Source organism: Polyodon spathula, chromosome 22 (assembly GCF_017654505.1).
Source record: "Polyodon spathula isolate WHYD16114869_AA chromosome 22, ASM1765450v1, whole genome shotgun sequence".
Taxonomy (NCBI): domain Eukaryota; kingdom Metazoa; phylum Chordata; class Actinopteri; order Acipenseriformes; family Polyodontidae; genus Polyodon; species Polyodon spathula.
Genome location: NC_054555.1, coordinates 23,824,379 through 23,842,050, shown reverse-complemented (window position 1 = coordinate 23,842,050; position 17,672 = coordinate 23,824,379). Strand labels below are relative to the sequence as shown.

At 37.6% G+C, this 17,672-nt stretch overlaps 1 protein-coding gene across 2 annotated transcripts; it reads right to left on the bottom strand.

The window, feature by feature from the left end:
- Positions 1-10: 10 nt before the first annotated feature.
- LOC121297200 (serine/threonine-protein phosphatase PP1-gamma catalytic subunit A) lies at positions 11-7,839 on the bottom strand. Of its 2 annotated transcripts, XM_041223337.1 has the most exons (7): positions 7,550-7,839; positions 4,860-4,991; positions 3,445-3,675; positions 2,684-2,788; positions 1,530-1,753; positions 978-1,112; positions 11-790 (listed from the first exon to the last, which is right to left on the bottom strand). In XM_041223337.1, the coding sequence occupies exons 1-7, from the start codon at positions 7,602-7,604 to the stop codon at positions 701-703; spliced, it is 972 nt and encodes a 323-aa protein (XP_041079271.1). In that variant the 5' UTR covers positions 7,605-7,839; the 3' UTR covers positions 11-700. The 2 variants fall into 2 exon arrangements, with proteins under 2 accessions (XP_041079271.1, XP_041079272.1); XM_041223338.1 differs by lacking the exons at positions 4,860-4,991; positions 7,550-7,839 and adding an exon at positions 4,076-4,149.
- Between the last annotated feature and the right edge of the window lie 9,833 nt (positions 7,840-17,672).

Sequence of the window (17,672 nt, the reverse complement as noted above, 5' to 3'; positions counted from 1 at the left end):
AAGACCACAATTAAAATAACTGCTTTATTCATTTAAAGAATACAGTACAGGAAGTGTGCTTAAAAATCAAAACATACACCAATTCAATGATACTGGCAAAAATGGAGGGTTGTTTCTGAAGACAACTATACAAAAAACAATTGGGTTTACATTTAAAAATGGAAAACAATCTAAAACTAAAATCCTTTATGACAAAGTAATAAAAATAAAGGCATACTAAGCGATTACAGTTCACAGTGGTTTGAATAAATTGTTATGCCGGTGTCAAAACTTGCAGTGAAGTTATGAAGGTCATATTGTTTAATTAAACCAAATAACTACTTATCTTCTTAGGCTCCTAACAATGCTAAAAATGAGCCATTTACAATCAGTTTGTGGCTGTACCGGATATCACCTGAAAAAGCTTTTTTTTCTGAAGCCTGGCTGCAGTGGAGGTTACAGACAAAAGTCTGCTGCAGGTTGAACAGGCATTTAGTTTCAAGAGCTATAAAATGTATTTAAATTTCACTCGTCATCTTTGAGTAGCAGTCCTCTCATTCCTGTTGCAAAGGGTTTTTTGGGGTCTCCGCCTGCCTGCCTGCGCCCCCCCCCAACCCACCACGGAAACCACTGAACAATCTATTCGAGGCAAGCCAAACTGATACACATTACAAAAGAAAGATTGTATTTTACAAGTCCAATTGAGCCCTGCCAGATGGTCCTATTTCTTGGCTTGTTTTGTGACCATGTTTCTTGGAGGTGTAACGGGCCGACTTGCATTGGATTTTTTCTTCTCTGCTGGTTTTAAAATCTGGGGAGAAAAAAACAAAACAAACAAAAAAAACCCTTAATCCATAGCATTCAACTCTACTAGTTTACTTAATTTATAGAAACAGACCAAGTTAAGGGCATACAACATTGAATGATAGGATATAAATCAGGAGTTAAGTTATTAAAGTTTAAGATTTATTAAAAAAAATAATCGTTTAATAGCTCACCTGAAAAGAACACATGAGGGTTTCATCAACACTCATCATGGCCCCAGCGTTGTCAAATTCTCCACAGTAGTTTGGTGCAGAAAATAAAGTCACCAATTGTCTTTTTGCAAAGAACTCATAGCCATCTTCCACAACCTTTAAGGTAAGGGACAGGAAGTCACCTAAAACTCCAAACACCATATTGCTAGTGTAACCCAGGGAAAACCCGACTCAAAGCAACACTCCAGCTAATTGATCCTATATCATCATTGTATAAAGTTCTCTTCTACACAAGACACTGGACATTTAGTTTTACTGCTTGTCTTTGTAAAGTTACTTTGTTCTGAAAGATTTAAAAATCAAATGTCGAGCTAAAGTCTGTCCACAGTATTTAAATACATTAAAACTCATACTACATTTGTTACCAATACACAATAGGTGATTTATTAATTGCAATTTGAACTAGTCTGCAGGAAACAAACAAAACTAAAAAAGATAGATCCTAAAATCAACACATGTATACAGTAGCAAGTTTTTTTTTTTTGTTTTTTTTTTTTTTTTTTAAAAACATACCTGATGGGCTCGACATATTAGGTCCAAGTCATGTTTATGTAGGAATTTGGCAACTACTTCAGCTCCAAATGTGAAGGAGACCCCTCTGTCATTCTCCCCCCAGCCCAACACGTCCTTGTCTGGATCAGACCAGAGCAGATCACACAGCAGACCCTGGTCCGGTACATCAGTGGGGCGCATGATCCGCCTGATCTGCTCCATTGACTGAAGATCAGGAGACAGACCTAAAGACAAAACTCTGCTATGTTAAATTCTAACATTTTGGACTCAGAAGGGTACTTGAATACATCAAGTTTAAAACAAATAAATGAAAGTGTCTGGTACTGCAACATAAAGGCTTTTGGCAAGGCAATATTTATCAACTTATTAAAATGAAGTTTGCATCTCAATTGCATTGAAGGATAAGCTGTTTAACCCTTTGCAGTCCATTTATTCAGCTCGTCAGGCATGTCAAGTCCAATTTATTTTCCCACACGCCGTTTATTCTACACAAGCGGTTTAAAATATATTTTTTCAGAGTAAAACAGGTTTAAAAGACATTGAATCACAAAATGACACTCAGTACTGTATCTACAGCCAAGCCCCACCCCTTGTTTGCTGTATTTTTCACATACCTCTTTATAGATGTGCATACTGATTCCTGATCACTCATTTAATAACCATACTCCAATAATGTAATCCAAGTCATTATTTTATTACTATAACATCTCCAGAAAGCTCTGCAAATATCCGTGATATTCTTTCAGCGCTGGATGCAGAAGCAGCTACCTCCTTTGCTATGTCCATGATATCTCTGTAGTGGATCGGGCTATGCGATACGCCCTTTTTTTCAGTTTCATTCGGCTCCTATCAGTCTCACTCGGCCATTGAAAGGTTGTCTTGGCTTTTTCCGGAGAAGAAACTACTAGAGACCTGTGCTTTACGTCTTTTTGATGATGTCGGACAGGGTCTGACATTGGACTGGAAAGGGACAATTGTAATGTCGGGCCTGGTCCGACATAGGACTGCAAAGGGTTAAAAGATGGTGGTAGATTTACAAATATGTTAGCGGAATAAAACAGACAAAAACTAAAGAGTCTGACAGAATGACATATGGCTCATTTGCAACAACCTCTCATCTGAAGACAGAATTATAATCCTTTACAAATACCTACCTCCATGACAACAAAAGATCTTTTCATCCACAATAGCTGCTATTGGCAGGCAGTTAAAGCAGTCTGTAAAGGTTTTCCATAACTTGATGTTGTATCGCCTTTTACCTGCAGGATAGAAACAGGCTATTAATGCATTTTATAACGCAGCACCTCAAATCTTTTCATGCCCCCTTTACTTCAGATGTGAAAATGCAAAAACACAACCGCATTCTTATAAAACAATGATTTGTAATGAGAATCTAAACAGAACCGGACAAGTTTATTAGATTAAGAATTTTAAGAAAACCAACAGACAAGAAATAAAACAAGTACCTATGCAGATCTGCGTTTTTTCATCTTAAATTAAAACTGCCAATAGCAACGAAGAGTTAATTAACCCTTACTACCCTGGTAAATGTTATTTACAGAAAGTCAGTCTTTATGGCATCATTTGTTTAACTTTAAGGATTCTTCAAAACAATGCACCTCTATGTAAAAACCTGTTTAGCATGTCTGGCAATTTGAAACAATCCTGCATGTGATCTACCAGCTTTGATTAAATGTTTTTAAGCCTAGATCAATTGAGCGTTACTACTCAACAACAGTGCAACACTGGTATGCCATTTTGAGTGCATTTAAAAAAGGTCAGCAGGGTTAAACTACTGGAGCAAAACACAAACTGATCCCTATTTGGGACTCGTCTTTACTTCAGTCTGAAGTGTATCAATTATCGTGAAGGTTTAATAAAAAAGCACTATTCTAAAACAAAAAGCGAATCTTACATTCATCATAAAAGCCATATATTCTGTTGATGCTGGCACACTCATGGTTTCCTCGCAGCAGAAAAAAGTTTTCTGGATATTTGATCTTGTAGGCCAGGAGTAGGCAGATTGTCTCCAGAGACTGCTTCCCTCGGTCCACATAGTCACCCAGAAACAGGTAGTTGCTCTCAGGTGGGAAGCCCCCGTACTCAAACAATCGAAGCAAGTCATAGTACTGCCCGTGGATATCGCCTGATGGACAGAAAAACTAAAATCAGAGCCAGCTGCACCAGTATAGCAGTGACCTACATAATGACATGCCTAAGCTTTCTTTATAAAAGCAGACTTGTCTGCAACTTCATCACAGCGAGGCTGAAAAGCTAATACTTTTGTTTAACCTAACCTTTGTTTGCATTCATAATCATCTCAATATGCAGGACTTGAATTTCGGCGTGTAATCACGTCAATCATGCATTTTCCCCGGTTGCTCCCGCATAGCGGCAATTTCCAGTAAAGGAAAATCCTGCAGAGATATTGAGAAAGTATTCTACCCACTCCCCCTATTTTTCACCTAATTTAGAATGCTTAGTTTAAAACACATGCACCAAGTAGTGCTGGATATATCAAATAACATGAGATTTTAATCTCTCACACTGTGATATGTGATTCTCAGCGGCCATCTAAGCATTGTTTGTTTTTGCAGAAGCCATCAAGTCTCAATCTATTGCAGTAAGAGGAAAGGAAACAGTATTGAAAAAACAAAAACCCCCCCCCCCCCCCAAAAAAGAAACTTAAGCCCTTTGTTATTTTTGCAAGCAATTTATCCAAGGTGGAGTTTAATAATGACAGGTCTGCAGTCTCCTATGCAACTGTAATGTTTGTTAGCTGCTGTTACAAAAACTTCTACATTGGCGAGACGTTTTAGTGGCAGTGCACACAACGCAGCTTTGAAAAAGAAACACAAAGTAGAAGTTTCACGTCAGGCAAAGGAGAGTGCAGATATAGGATAGTAGATACATGCAGAGATTTTGTTGAGCAGCTTTAAGTCAGTTGCAGTAAATAAATTATATATCTATATATTTTATATATATATATATATATATATATATATATATATATATATATATATATATATATATATACACACACACACACACACACTTTTTTATTATATGCAAAAGGACATTTTTTGCCATTCCACTCCTAGGGAGAAAATGCCCCCGGCACACAAATGAAATTCAAGCCCCGATATGGGTCTTCCATGAAAAAGTATCTACTGGATTCCATTGCACTGGTGGTCCTAATTCAATAGAAACTGCTACAATTCAGGATATTGCGCAATATAGTTGTGTGTTATGCCAATATTCTTGCACCGCAACAGCTGCAATACATTACCACAATGAATCAATTTGTTATTGCTGCATCTGCATACTTACCACATACTTTAAGAGGAGCTTCAAGTTCTAGCAAAATGGGCTGGCTAAGAAATATTTCACGGGATTTGAGGCAAAGTCCCCGAATCTCATTTTCCTGAAGCTGTACATTCTTTCCTGGTTTAGAGCCCCTCACTGTAAAGAAATGAAAGATAGGTCAGCTACAAAAGCAGTTCATTCTGGTGAACCGCTTAATGCAGGTGTGGTTTAATGAGATACATGCTCATTTTTACAAGTGTATGAAGTACATATATTAACAATGACAGATTATTCCTAGATACACATGGTAGTGATCTTATGCACCTTACTGAAAATAAACAGATCCCCAACTGACCCTTTTCCACCAGCAAACCCAACCATGCAAAGCACAACTAAAACCACTGATCCAGAGACTAGGGTGAAGTAAACCTAGAATCCTAAATTCAGAAGAAAAAAAAATGGATTTAGATAGGTCAGTAGCAACTGCTGGGAATGCAGCAAAAGCACAACCCACACACTGTGCCAGAAATTTGATTATGTAGGAAACTCAAATGTTTACACAACCCCTATCCATTTGGAGCGCATTGCATTTACTGCAGATGTTGCTTTGAGTTATGTGCTAAATATTTAACTTTAAAACAAGCCTCTAATCAAGTCATTTCTATTTTTAAAAAATAAGCTCATTACCGACAATAATTATATACATTTTTTGTATTACACCAATTATGCCATAATGAACGAGAGAAGACACACACACACGTGTAATATATATATATATATATATATATATATATATATATATATATATATATATATATATATATATACACACACACACACACACACAAAGATGACTACAAAAGATTTAGAAGGGAGTAGTTTTTTGAGATTTACAATTATACTGTAAATACAGTATAATTGTAAATCTCGAAAAACTACTCACTTCTAAATCTTTTGTAGTCATCTTTGTATTCTTTTAGTATAAATACATGTTAATTTGGATTAATATGTTTTTTTTTTCTGACTATGTGAACGAAAAGACACACATTTGCCCATTTTCCCATTGGAAATAGTGATATTTTGAAATATCACTGTCCTGGTCACAAAAGCAAAGTTTGTGGGGAATAATAGCCATGTTCTATACTTTTGAGGCATAAGCAATTAGGAAATAACACTTACTACCCAGGAACAACAATTGTGTTACTTAGTGTTACCAACATGCAGTGAGTGCTTTACAATTCCCAGCCTGCACCAAGCAACAAAGCAAATGTTGGCTGACCACTGAAGACATATCAAGAAGGAAGACCATCCACCTTAGGTCAAACTTGTGTACAAATATTGAAATACATTTTAAAATGCATGTGTAATCAATTAAAAATTATACATAAAAAACGCTACAGCATTGTAAAGGTCAATTACAACAGAAGTAATGTACAAATGAAATCAAATACCGTATAAGTGTTTTAACAAGCTGAAATGAAAAGTTCAGAAAGATTCATGTTTAAACTGTATTTATGTCTGCTAGGATTCAACTAAAATTAAATAACGTTAAACTGGCTATTTTGCTTGTCAATTTACTCCATTATTAATATTGTGTAAGCTTTGGAGCTACCAAAAAGGCAGGGTTAGTTATTACATGCTCTCCTATGCCCCAGTAGGCGGGGCACAAGGTTCTTAAGTGATTATTTTATTGTTATTTTTTTCATCAATTAAATTTAACGTCTTAACAGCTAATATTTCTTCCCTCGCATTTTTTATTATTTCTTTCTGACATCGGAAATCTGGGCATTCGTATAAAAACAAGATCGTTATATGCTAACCGCATTACAAAATAATATTGACTCAACCTCCAATTCAATTTCTTGTGAATTTCGTACATATTAAAATGTACCGAGGACCTTCACTGGGACTCAAATAGTAGCTAGCTATTGAAATAAATCAACCCGGTTTGCACGTTGCGCCATTTCTAAAACAGGATTACAGACAAAATGGACCCGTGCTTTTCCCTTTGATTAAAATTAGGTCATGTACCAATTTCATTGTGTTGCGTGGGTTTCAATTCGGTTTTATTTGCATGCACTGAATCTCGCACGTACTTATCCCCTTAAAATGCACTTACATTTAAAAATAAAAATAAAAAATAAAAATACTATTCAGCCAAAAATGAAAACAACAAATAAAACCCACTGATTTAACCAGTCAAATAAACAAACGCCATATTACCTTAGCAAATGCGGGGAACGATGAAAACAGCGTCTTAATAAACGACACACACAAGACCAGCGGTTTTACGACGCGTTTAATGTGTATATTTCGACAGTACATACAAATGCACTCAATTCATATCCACAATGAAATAAAACGTTACCGGTATCTAACGCAGTAAGCTAGTTTGTCAGTACATTTGAGTACCGGAATGAAACACACATTTATACAGACACTAACTTAGTTATTGATGAATGAGATATGCTGCAAGTGCGTTATTATTATTATTATATTATTATTATTATTATTATTATTATTATTTAATAAATAGAGAATAATGGAAGCAGTGCAGTCGTACTGTCCACAGTCCCGCCGCCCGCCCCTGTCCAGCGTTTTTATGCGAGGCTCCCACGCACTGTACCTAACCTATCCTACAGTACTTTGACATCAAAAACACTACTGCAAAGGCAATATGAAAATCTATATAAAATTGTCATAATATTGCTTACCTTCCAACAGGCGCTGGATGATACTGTCTATGTTAAGCTTGTCGATATCGGCCATAGCTTACTAAACTCAAAAATAAAATCTAGACGTATCAAAAAAAAAACCAATAATAATAATATTGGCTACGTTAAATAGAGCCCTTTCAATTATTTATACACGACGACAACTCGGGCTTTATCGTAGCGTTTAACTACAGTAAGCGACGAGTCTTTTAATTACCCAATCAGCCAGTGCAAAAAACACCTCCTTGCTTAAAATAATAAAAATGGCGACTGTATGATCTATCTCGATCGACGGCTGGCGCAGGGATATGAAACACCACACAGCACTATTTATACAGCGATGGGCGCATTGCAGACGCAACAGAACGCACGTCAGGATATTCAACCGATTAACAAAAAAAGTAGTTCCTTCCTGTCGTATTTGATTTACTATACTATAGTGATGCGCAAGGCTATTCCAGCGTCTCCATTTAAAGGTGCAGAAAAAGTATTTCGAAGCAGTTAAGCAAAACGACCATTTTAAAATATCCATATACAAATACAATGCAGGTTGTTGTTAAATATCATTACATAAAATAATGTACAAAAATGCTTTTAATTGAATGAAGCTTAGGTCAGATTGTGCTTTTACAGATGTGCCTCTGCTATAAACAAACTGGTCTGTCAATGAAGCTAATGTATGATCTCTTTTGTATACTATTAGAGTATAAATGTGCTATTTTTTTGCATATGTAGTTGTACTGACTGACATTATTAATGTCAAAAGAAAACGTATTTCAATTATTTCTTACTTTTTTTTTTTTTTAATTGCGTATTGCTGAGTATGGGGAGTGGCTATTTGTATACTGTATACTGTAGTGAAAATCGTTAAAGGCCATTTCTGAGTAGCAGCGTCAATACAGTCGTGTTATACAATACAGCCTGGTGTTACATTATTGGATTATGATTATTGACTAATTCTTTCACAGTGTTTTACTGACAAACGTGGTCTCATCTAATCACATCATTGAAAGCTGTATTCTGTAATGAATCGGATGCACAGCAATACACGAGCCATCGCTGCAGTGTGTTTGAACAGTCAAATCAAAATATATTGTTTTTCCTATAAACAAAACAGTTTACGAGGTTCTCCCATATAGATTGACATTCACAACATTTGACCTGTAAGACTTTAAAATATGCCAGTTATTAGAAATATTGAAAACAGTAGCCTGTACTATGTAGAACATAATAGGTACTTATGTTATCGGTGTTATAACTACGTCATAATAGAAAAATCACTTCTTATTATCACTACGTTATTTTCATATTCAAAACTCCATTTGATCAATGAAACGCCGCCACTTATAAACACTCAATGGGAATTACACGTTGACGTCTTTCAAACAGTCTAATATATGGTCTTTTTTAAAATTAAGTTTTTGGTATAGTCTGATACTTAACAAGGAAGTCAATAAGTTAAGATAACACTTTTTTTTACATTAATATGGACGTATATAGTTTTAAATCATAGTTAAAATAATGTAGTCAAAATAATAAAACACGAATTACGCAAATCAAACCTAAAAAGAAACATTCAATTCAGTTATGAGCTCTTTGTAAATTGATAAGATTTTCAGGTAGTTTAACATTAGAAACTGTAGTTTAATTTCTATATATTTTATTTTTTTATTCCTATCTATCTATCTATCTATCTATCTATCTATCTATCTATCTATCTATCTATCTATCTATCTATCCATCCTTCCATCGATAGATAGATAGAAATAACCCTGTATACCAAACAATTATGTCACTGTATTGTGATGACTGAATTTCCTTAAACTAATGCTGCTTCCTGGTAGAGTGACATTGAGAAACAATGTTATTGCATTGTGATATCATTTCAATGTACTTATGGTGCAGTTATATCAGCGTTTGGTATAATTCTAAATTATAATGGTGTGACATCATAAATTTCACATTATTATTGATGCTAATTAAGAGGGTCAAACAAAATGCCTGTTGGAAAAAAAAAAACTAGCGGGGGTTAATATCCATATTTTGATCAGTACATTAGACTCAAATTCTTTAACGGAGGCCTTTCAAAAAACAAAGCACAATTAAAAATGTCAAGTTCACAGATTCTATCTAAAACAGTTTTGTCTCCAGTGCAAATTGTTTTGTTATTTCACTATAGAAGAAACATAAAGAAATGCCACTCCCATTGTATCATTTTTCTAGCATGGACAATGCAGCCTATATTTTTCCAATATTGAATTTCATATCATCTTATATGTGTTCTGTGTGGTCCTCTTTTGATGTTTCTGCTTCCAGCATTATTTGCCATGCTCGCTAACTTCTAGAAATGATGTCTGAAAAGATTCTACAAGGCTGAGTGGAGTTGGGAAAGCATATTAAGGTTGCACTGTGTTCTGAAGGCCACAGAAAAAGCACTAAAACACTGAAATTTGCCCCCCTTTATATGTGTTAAATTTTATTTAAAAAAAAAAGTAGTATTTTCAGATTTTCAACAAGTAAAAAAACAATACTGCAGGCAAAGTGCACATTTCAAGTAAATCTAACCCCCCCCCCCCCCCCCCCCCCCCAAAAAAAAAATTCTACTGTCCCTGGCCTTATAGGGGTGCTAAAGACCTTCTTCAGCTTTTAGTTCTACAGTCTGATCTTGGTTTCTGTGATTGATATAATAATACCCTGAGTGTAGTGTGTCTCTTATTGTAATATATATCTTTTCACACAGTTTGAGCAGCCAGAACAGTCTACACATAATGATAGTAACAGGGAGACTGGAGGGTGTAAAGACCATATAAGGTGGGGTACAAAACAAGTTAAGAAAATTTAGGGATAATGATTCAAAAAGCCCATAAACAAATTGTTATTCTCTCAATAATATATCCCAGTAATACAATGCCTGCACTGAATTCAGAAGGTACATTATTACTGCCCTTTGTTTTATGTGTTTATTTTATATATACCATGCCTATGACTACAGTCTGTGTGGAATGACAGTAGGTTTTTTTTCTTCTTTTCTGTGGTAATAAAAACAAATATCACTGACTTCCAAAAGCCCTGTGTGGCACTGCCTTCCCACGTTATAAGGGTCATCATTTGTAAGCTACTCAAACATTTGTCACCGAAGTGCAATGCAGTCTGTTACACCTCTGTGCTGAAGCTAACACCTCCCTCAGCTGCTTCTCTGCCTAAACAAACACAGTGAGGCTGAGCTCTCTGCAACACGAATACACCAGTAAGAAATCCCACATAGAACAGGACCTCTTACATGAGGAGCAGAGTGTTCCAGGGGGACAAGTTAATGGTTACACTCTGGTATACTAGCTGCACTTTTGAGAGCTCTAATGAGGACACAAGGGAGCCTTTAACTTTTAAAATGTCACCAGGACTGGAACAGGAAATTATATACAAAGAGATTTTTAAACAACAACAAAAACACTTTAAGATAGCAGCGACATTAATAGAGTTAAAGGAATGGATTTGGATATGTTGTATATGGATAGAAGCTATAATATATATGTACATTTTATATGTCATAAGTCATTGTAAAACTACTGAATAATCATTAAATGTGTAACATAAATAGTAAAATAAAGGCATAGTAAAGGCATGTGATAACAATGGTGTGAATGCTTTATTGATTCAATTCAGTGAAAAAGACTATAATGACTTTGAATTGGGCATCTCCATTGGCTTATTTATTAAAGTAATTGTAGCTGACAAGATGTTTTGCAGGTAGATCTCGCTTGCGCAGTTTGAAAAAACCCCACCTCTGACAGCAAACGTGTACTTCCCTTTTAAAGTGTGTTACCCTAGCACTTCCTAGGTCATTCCTGTGGGTGACAGCATGCTTCCAGCTGAAAGCGTGGCAGTTACTTGAGGAAGCAGTTGCTTGGTTAATGACAGGAAAGATGTTGTTGAAGGAGTGAGGAAATGACCAAGGAAGAGCAACACTAAGCATGGTTTGCAAACCTAGTGCCGGATATCATAGCTTATATGTAAAAAAATACATTTCTGTATATCTAACACGTGATTCTTGCAAAAGGGCACATTTGAGACCTACAACCAATGGTAGTGCCCAGAGCGTTATGGCTGTTTTGTTTAAACGGGGTTGTTTGATTGTGTGCAGAGATGAGATCAGCGCACTGTTAAAAGAGCACAAAGAGAGCGACACGAACATGCTGCTGCTGAACTCGGACCAGAATGTCCTGCAGGACGGGGCTGACCTGATGGAGATGAAGTACCTGCTGGAGAGCAAGGATGAGTATGACAGGCTCATCAAGAAGCACAAAGAACGCATGAGCCAGCTCTACACACAGGTAACCCAGTCAACGCTTAGAAAAGAACACATGAGCCAGCTAGACACACAAGTAACCCAGTCAATGCTTAGAAAAGAATGCATGAGCCAGCTCTACACACAGGTAACCCAGTCAACGCTTAGAAAAGAACACATGAGCCAACTCTACACACAGGTAACCCAGTCAACGCTTAGAAAAGAACACATGAGCCAGCTCTACACACAGGTAACCCAGTCAACCTACCATACTTTACCCTGGTTTACTATGTTTATTACCATACCTCACTATTCTTTACAATGCTTACTTATATAGTAACAAATGTATAGTATAGCATAGTATTGTATAGTATAGTACAGCACAGCTATGGCCAAACATTTTGCATCACTTAGAATTTTAGGATTGAGACATCATAATAATTAAAAAAGAAAATACTATATGAACATAATTTAGATATTTTATAGAGCATATCATGTAATCAAAGAAACTGCAAAACTAGATCACAAAAGTCTACCGGAAGCCATAATATAAGTACGGTATTTCATGATAGATTTTGAGATGTCACATTTTTCAATTTTTGTCAGTTTTTCATGAAGTAAACTACAAAGCGGTATGTAATTAAATATGTTAACGTAACATTATTCAGCAGGTTTCATTCAGCTTTATGAAGCAAAATTTGTTAATTCTATAGGGTGATGCAAAATTTTTGGTCATAGCAGTATGGTATGGTAGGGTATGGTATGGTATGGTATGGTAGCGTAGGGTATGGCATAGTATAGAATAATAATATATTTTCATGTCTAGTACTATCTATGTATCTGATGTGTTGTGTGCAGCAACATTACTTAAGAATTGGAGAAGTAAAAGACTTCCTGAAAGACTTTCCTTAGTCTAGTGAAGAACAAGGTAATACCTTTTTGTTGTTATGTTCTTTCTTTTCTGTTCTTTTGCACTTTTAAAAATACTATGATTCTCTTGGCCTGCAATTGAATTTGGTCTTTTTCTGCAGATCAAAGAGATCGAAGAGTGCAGGACAGTTGTCTACAGCAGGTACAACAGGAACCCTGATGACACCCCTGTGAACTGGACTACAGTAGAACTGCATGGAAATTGGGACTTTTTCATACTTTTATCACAAGCTGTCTGTAATCCACTTCTCGTCCTCATAAGTGCTTACAGGAGGTCAGTCCTACTCTCTCGGCCCCAGCCTCACTGGGAGACCGTGTATGTGTGGCTAACTAACCTGCAGCACTGGGATGACATCATAGAAATGGCTTGAAGGAATGAAAAATGGGTTTTCTGACAGTGTCTGTAACTCTGCTATTGTGTTTTTTCAGTGCCGAGGAAGCACATGGCGTTCAAGTTAAAACCAAGATCAAAATTCACGTCACTTAGATTGTGTCATGTTAGAATGATTGTCAAAGATGAATGAACTAGATGGGTGTGACAACAGTAGTGATTCAATTATTGGTGCTTTTATTTTATAAGTTACTATGTTGTGTGTTGGATGTGTCCTATTGCTACAAACAACATATTGCAGTAACTTATTAAAACAATTTAAGCTGTACTCATGAGCTACTTTGAAACTGTGCTGTTGTTGTTTCTTAAGCTTTAGAATTGTACTGTATGTTCTATGTATGTTATAATGTGTTGAAACTGTGGGCCTGTCAGCACAGCTCAGAGCAGGCCACTGATTCTATTCAGATGACCTATAGTGCAAGTCTCTGTACTAGAAAGGTGTAAAACGCCAGGGAGGGGTCCTAGTTGAATGATCTTTGGGTGGTATTGAGACACGGCACTGGTTTGATCAGTTGAATTGACCCTCTTGGGTTTTGCAGGCCACTGTGCGTTTTGACAAGCTGCTGGCCAAGAACACAGCCCTCCGAGAGGAGATTGAGGACCACAGGTTCTGGAGGGACAGGTATGGGAACTTCTTCCACAAGATCAGCAGGGGACTGTGCCTCCAGCAGCAGCTCATGAACAAGCTTGTGGAGCAGTCAACCGAAGCCTGTGAGCAAAGGTCTGTGTCATAGGGATGTTGAAATGAATCTCCTGACATCAGCAGGAAGCACATTCTTGTCTGCAGAGCTTGCTCTTCAGTTGAATGGTCTCAGTGGTCTCTGAACCGTGTGCTTTGCAGTTTGTGGCCAGCCCTTACCCTTACCTGTTATAATAGCAGCTTTCTACCCTGAATAAACACAGAAGAGCCATCAGCAGACCACACCATTACCAGCACTGACAACACAATGTACTGTCCATCTGATCCAGTACAAAGGTACTGCAATGATTACCAGAATCAATCCATTCATACGACAGGTATGTCAAAATATGAAAATATTTCCACTGCTGTACTTTTCTGCCAATGTCTGTCTCATCCCATTGCAGCTGCCCTAGTGCTACAATTGCCCAACAAACGACTCACAACAATGCTGCTTATATATACAATATTATTAAAGCATCACAGATTCAATTTGCATGAAAATAATCGGTCATCATGTGTTTGCTCTAATTTTTTGTAGTTTTTGTAGACAAAAAAACAAACAAACAGTGTATACCCCCACCTGCTGGATGTACGACTACATGACAGCCATTATTCACAGCTGCGGTATTCCACAGCATTGCTGATTTGTTTTTAACTACGATATGATTAATTGGTGTGTTTTACTGTAGTCAGCAATCTGTGTACTGTTAATCAGTAGAAAGCATGACTTTTACTACACTCTCGCTGTATGGCCTTGTACTGAATTGTTGCAAATGTCTTTGTTTTGGAGCAACCCCCCAGTTGCTCGCTGACTCAGAACCTGTAGATAAAAATATCAAAACAGTTCCACTTATGTTTAAAAATATGTACAAAGCATATTGTTCTGTTAACATTTTGAATATGTACAAGGTCCCTTCGAGCCTGATTTAAGTTCCCTGCATTGGAATCCTGCGGGTTGCTGAGCTGAAGCGGGTGTGACTGTGCTCATGTGTTTCAGGTCTGAGGCTCTGGCCCGCTAGTTAGCGGTGAGGGATCGCAGTCAGAAGGACAAGGCCTTGTTCAGCACGGAGCTGCAGGAGTTATTGAGGGTCATCGACCACAACCGCAAACTCAGGAACTTCATGATGCACAAATCACACAAGCGCAGCGGTGCCGAGGGCAGTTTGTGTGTGCGTGTGTTGCAGTAGTGTGCAAATTAATTACGACGCCCCATTGCTTCTGTAGTTTCGATTTTTTGTGCATATTAAATCAAACCACTCTGTCAAAATAACAACAAAATAGTGATTTTTCTAATTTAACTGATGACTTCAATAGGCCACATATGCAATTATTTTAAAATAGTAAGAGAAAAGGAACACATAACCACACATGGTCAAATGCATGAGCCGTTTAAGATACCTAATTAAAGCACAAAGTGTCTAACATTTTCACACACAAGTGCCTATCGTCACTAATTACTGACTGGAAATTCTCCCACCCAGAGGTTTTCATGCAGGTTGGTATATAAAAGATACAATTGGCCAATCTTAAGGTGTGCTAATACATTTGCACTCTACTGTATCTGTGTAAGACCTGCTGTCCATTTATTGAACAAACATGTGATATGCAGATCTATCTTGAAGGAGAGTTAAAAGCTACAATTAGCACTAACCATGCTAACTCAGCTCCCCCTGGAGTCCACTGTAATATCAGCTATCTTTATGAATGAATGTAGATTATTTTCTATCATCACAACCTTCTGACATTTTATAATTCAGAAGTTCACCTTCTGAATTATAAGTTTACCACAGTATTTTTGGAGTGTGTTTGAGTATCTTTACTGCCTTGCGCTGGGTTCCAGACACTGAGCAGATAGTGACTGAGCTGGTGGGCGACGACTCCTTCGAGAGCTACCAGACTGCGTACCAGCACGTGATGGAGCTGACAGGGCCGGAGAATGTGGATGTGATCAGGCAGCAGTTCAGTAAGAACGAGGAGAATAACTTTGCTTACTTCAGCTACATCAACGAGCTCAATAACGAGATGGAGGTGCTGCAGGAAAAGATACAAAAACTGCAGGTGTGTTCAGGAGCTGTGTTCAGTCAGTCCGGCTAGAGAACCGCTTGTCCAAATGTGAAGAAAACTGTAGTTTTTGTTGTTAATACAGCAGTACATTACTGCTAAACCTGTGCATAATCTAACAGGTGGGCTTTTGACTGATGCACTATAAATAAACCCTGCCTAACCACTTTATTAGGACCTGTGCTTATATTGGGTCCAGCCTCACAGCCTTGACTCCACAAGGTGCTGGAGGGTGTCCTGGGAGAGCCATTCGGTAATACGCAATAGATCCACAGAGAGGCAGAGGATCGTCAAGCATGCTTGATTGGATGGCGGCCGTGGAAGATGGCAGAAGTGGCCCACAGCGGTAGCATGCTGGACGGGCGTGTTATTGCCTTGAAAGTAGCCATTGCCAACAGGGTGGGTCAGCTTGATCTGCAACGCTGACATCACATATCTCATCACCTTATCATCCTTGCGTCTCTTCAGGAAGATGCCAAGTCCAGCTGGGCAGACAGGTCCTAATAAAGTGGCCAGGCATTGTATTTTATACACACACTGGCATTCCTCAAAATGATTCATATTTAGCTTTGAAGCAGCTTCTGTCACCAGGCTGTGCATCTCTAGATTACATTACAAGAGAGCAGATGGGAGACAGAAGAAGCATGTGACTGATCTGAGTAATGCCCTGGCTGATGAGAATAGCCCGTTGGCACTTGTGAAAAGACCAGTTGCATTTTTCACAAGTTGTGCTAAGAACAGGCAGGAGCTTTGTTTCAATGTTAAAGGGAGGGAACAGTAAGTATTTAGCACAGAGTTCATTTTCACTGAACAGCAAACGGGAGACCAATATGAAGACCACAAATCTAAAAGGGTCAGAAAGCCTTCATTTCTGGACATATTCTCAAAGCTCAGATTTCTTTCTAGGTTCAAAAAAAGGCCTTAATACCACGTGTATCGGAGCATAGCGTATTTATTTTATTTATTTGGAGCAATGACATCTCAGTAACTCTCTTTTTAGAAATGGTGGATTGTCAGTTCTTCCATTTGAGCGGTTCTTCAGTAAGATAAGGCAATTACCTGCTCTGCTCTACACCAGTCAGTGACAGATGCTTATAGACTTCAAAGCACCAAAAACAAGACTGCCACTTTATAAATTCACACAGAAATATTGCAACTTGGAACCGTGAAAAGAGAGGCAGGTGTATTGAGCCAGGCAGCAGAAGGCCTGTAAAAGGGGTTTCTGGGTTTGGTCTGTGATTTGGGGGTACCCAGTTTATACCCAGGCTCAAGGACGCTTGCTGCTGCATTATGTGTGGTCACCATGCACTGCAATTGGTGGTTCTTGGTAAAACAGACAACTTCATTGCCTCCCCTTAAATGTTACTGTGACATCATTTCTGGTGAACTATTGGACCAAACTGCCTCATCTGTGCTTTGTTAAACAGTATTGCAGCATTAATTCTTCCTTCTTCTTGCACAGGGGGAAATTATTCAGTTCCAGTTTCAGAACATGTAATTGCATGTGGACAGGCATGTAGCCCTGAAGGACCTGGAGGTAATAAGAAAACAGGTAGAGAATTTCATAAAGCTTTCTACAAGTGTGGCAAAGTTCAGTAAAATTTTGTTAAAGCATGGCCAAACAAGATTAATCACTGGGAACTAGAAGTAAAAAAAAGGATGAAAAACTACAGAAATTACTGGGCAAATGAACTTTGAATATGTAAAATATAGACACTTTGCTTAATACTTTTTAATATGTGAAGGAGGCATTCATTATCTGTGCAGAAGGAAA

Excerpts from the sequence above, each read along its gene's own strand:
- LOC121297200 (XM_041223337.1), bottom strand. The coding sequence starts at position 7,604 with ATGGCCGATATCGACAAGCTTAACATAGACAGTATCATCCAGCGCCTG. Across the intron at positions 1,754-2,683 it reads GATCTTTTGTTGTCATGGAG|GTCTGTCTCCTGATCTTCAG; the intron begins GTAGGTATTTGT and ends TTTTGTCTTTAG. Across the intron at positions 791-977 it reads CCCTCATGTGTTCTTTTCAG|ATTTTAAAACCAGCAGAGAA; the intron begins GTGAGCTATTAA and ends TTTTCTCCCCAG.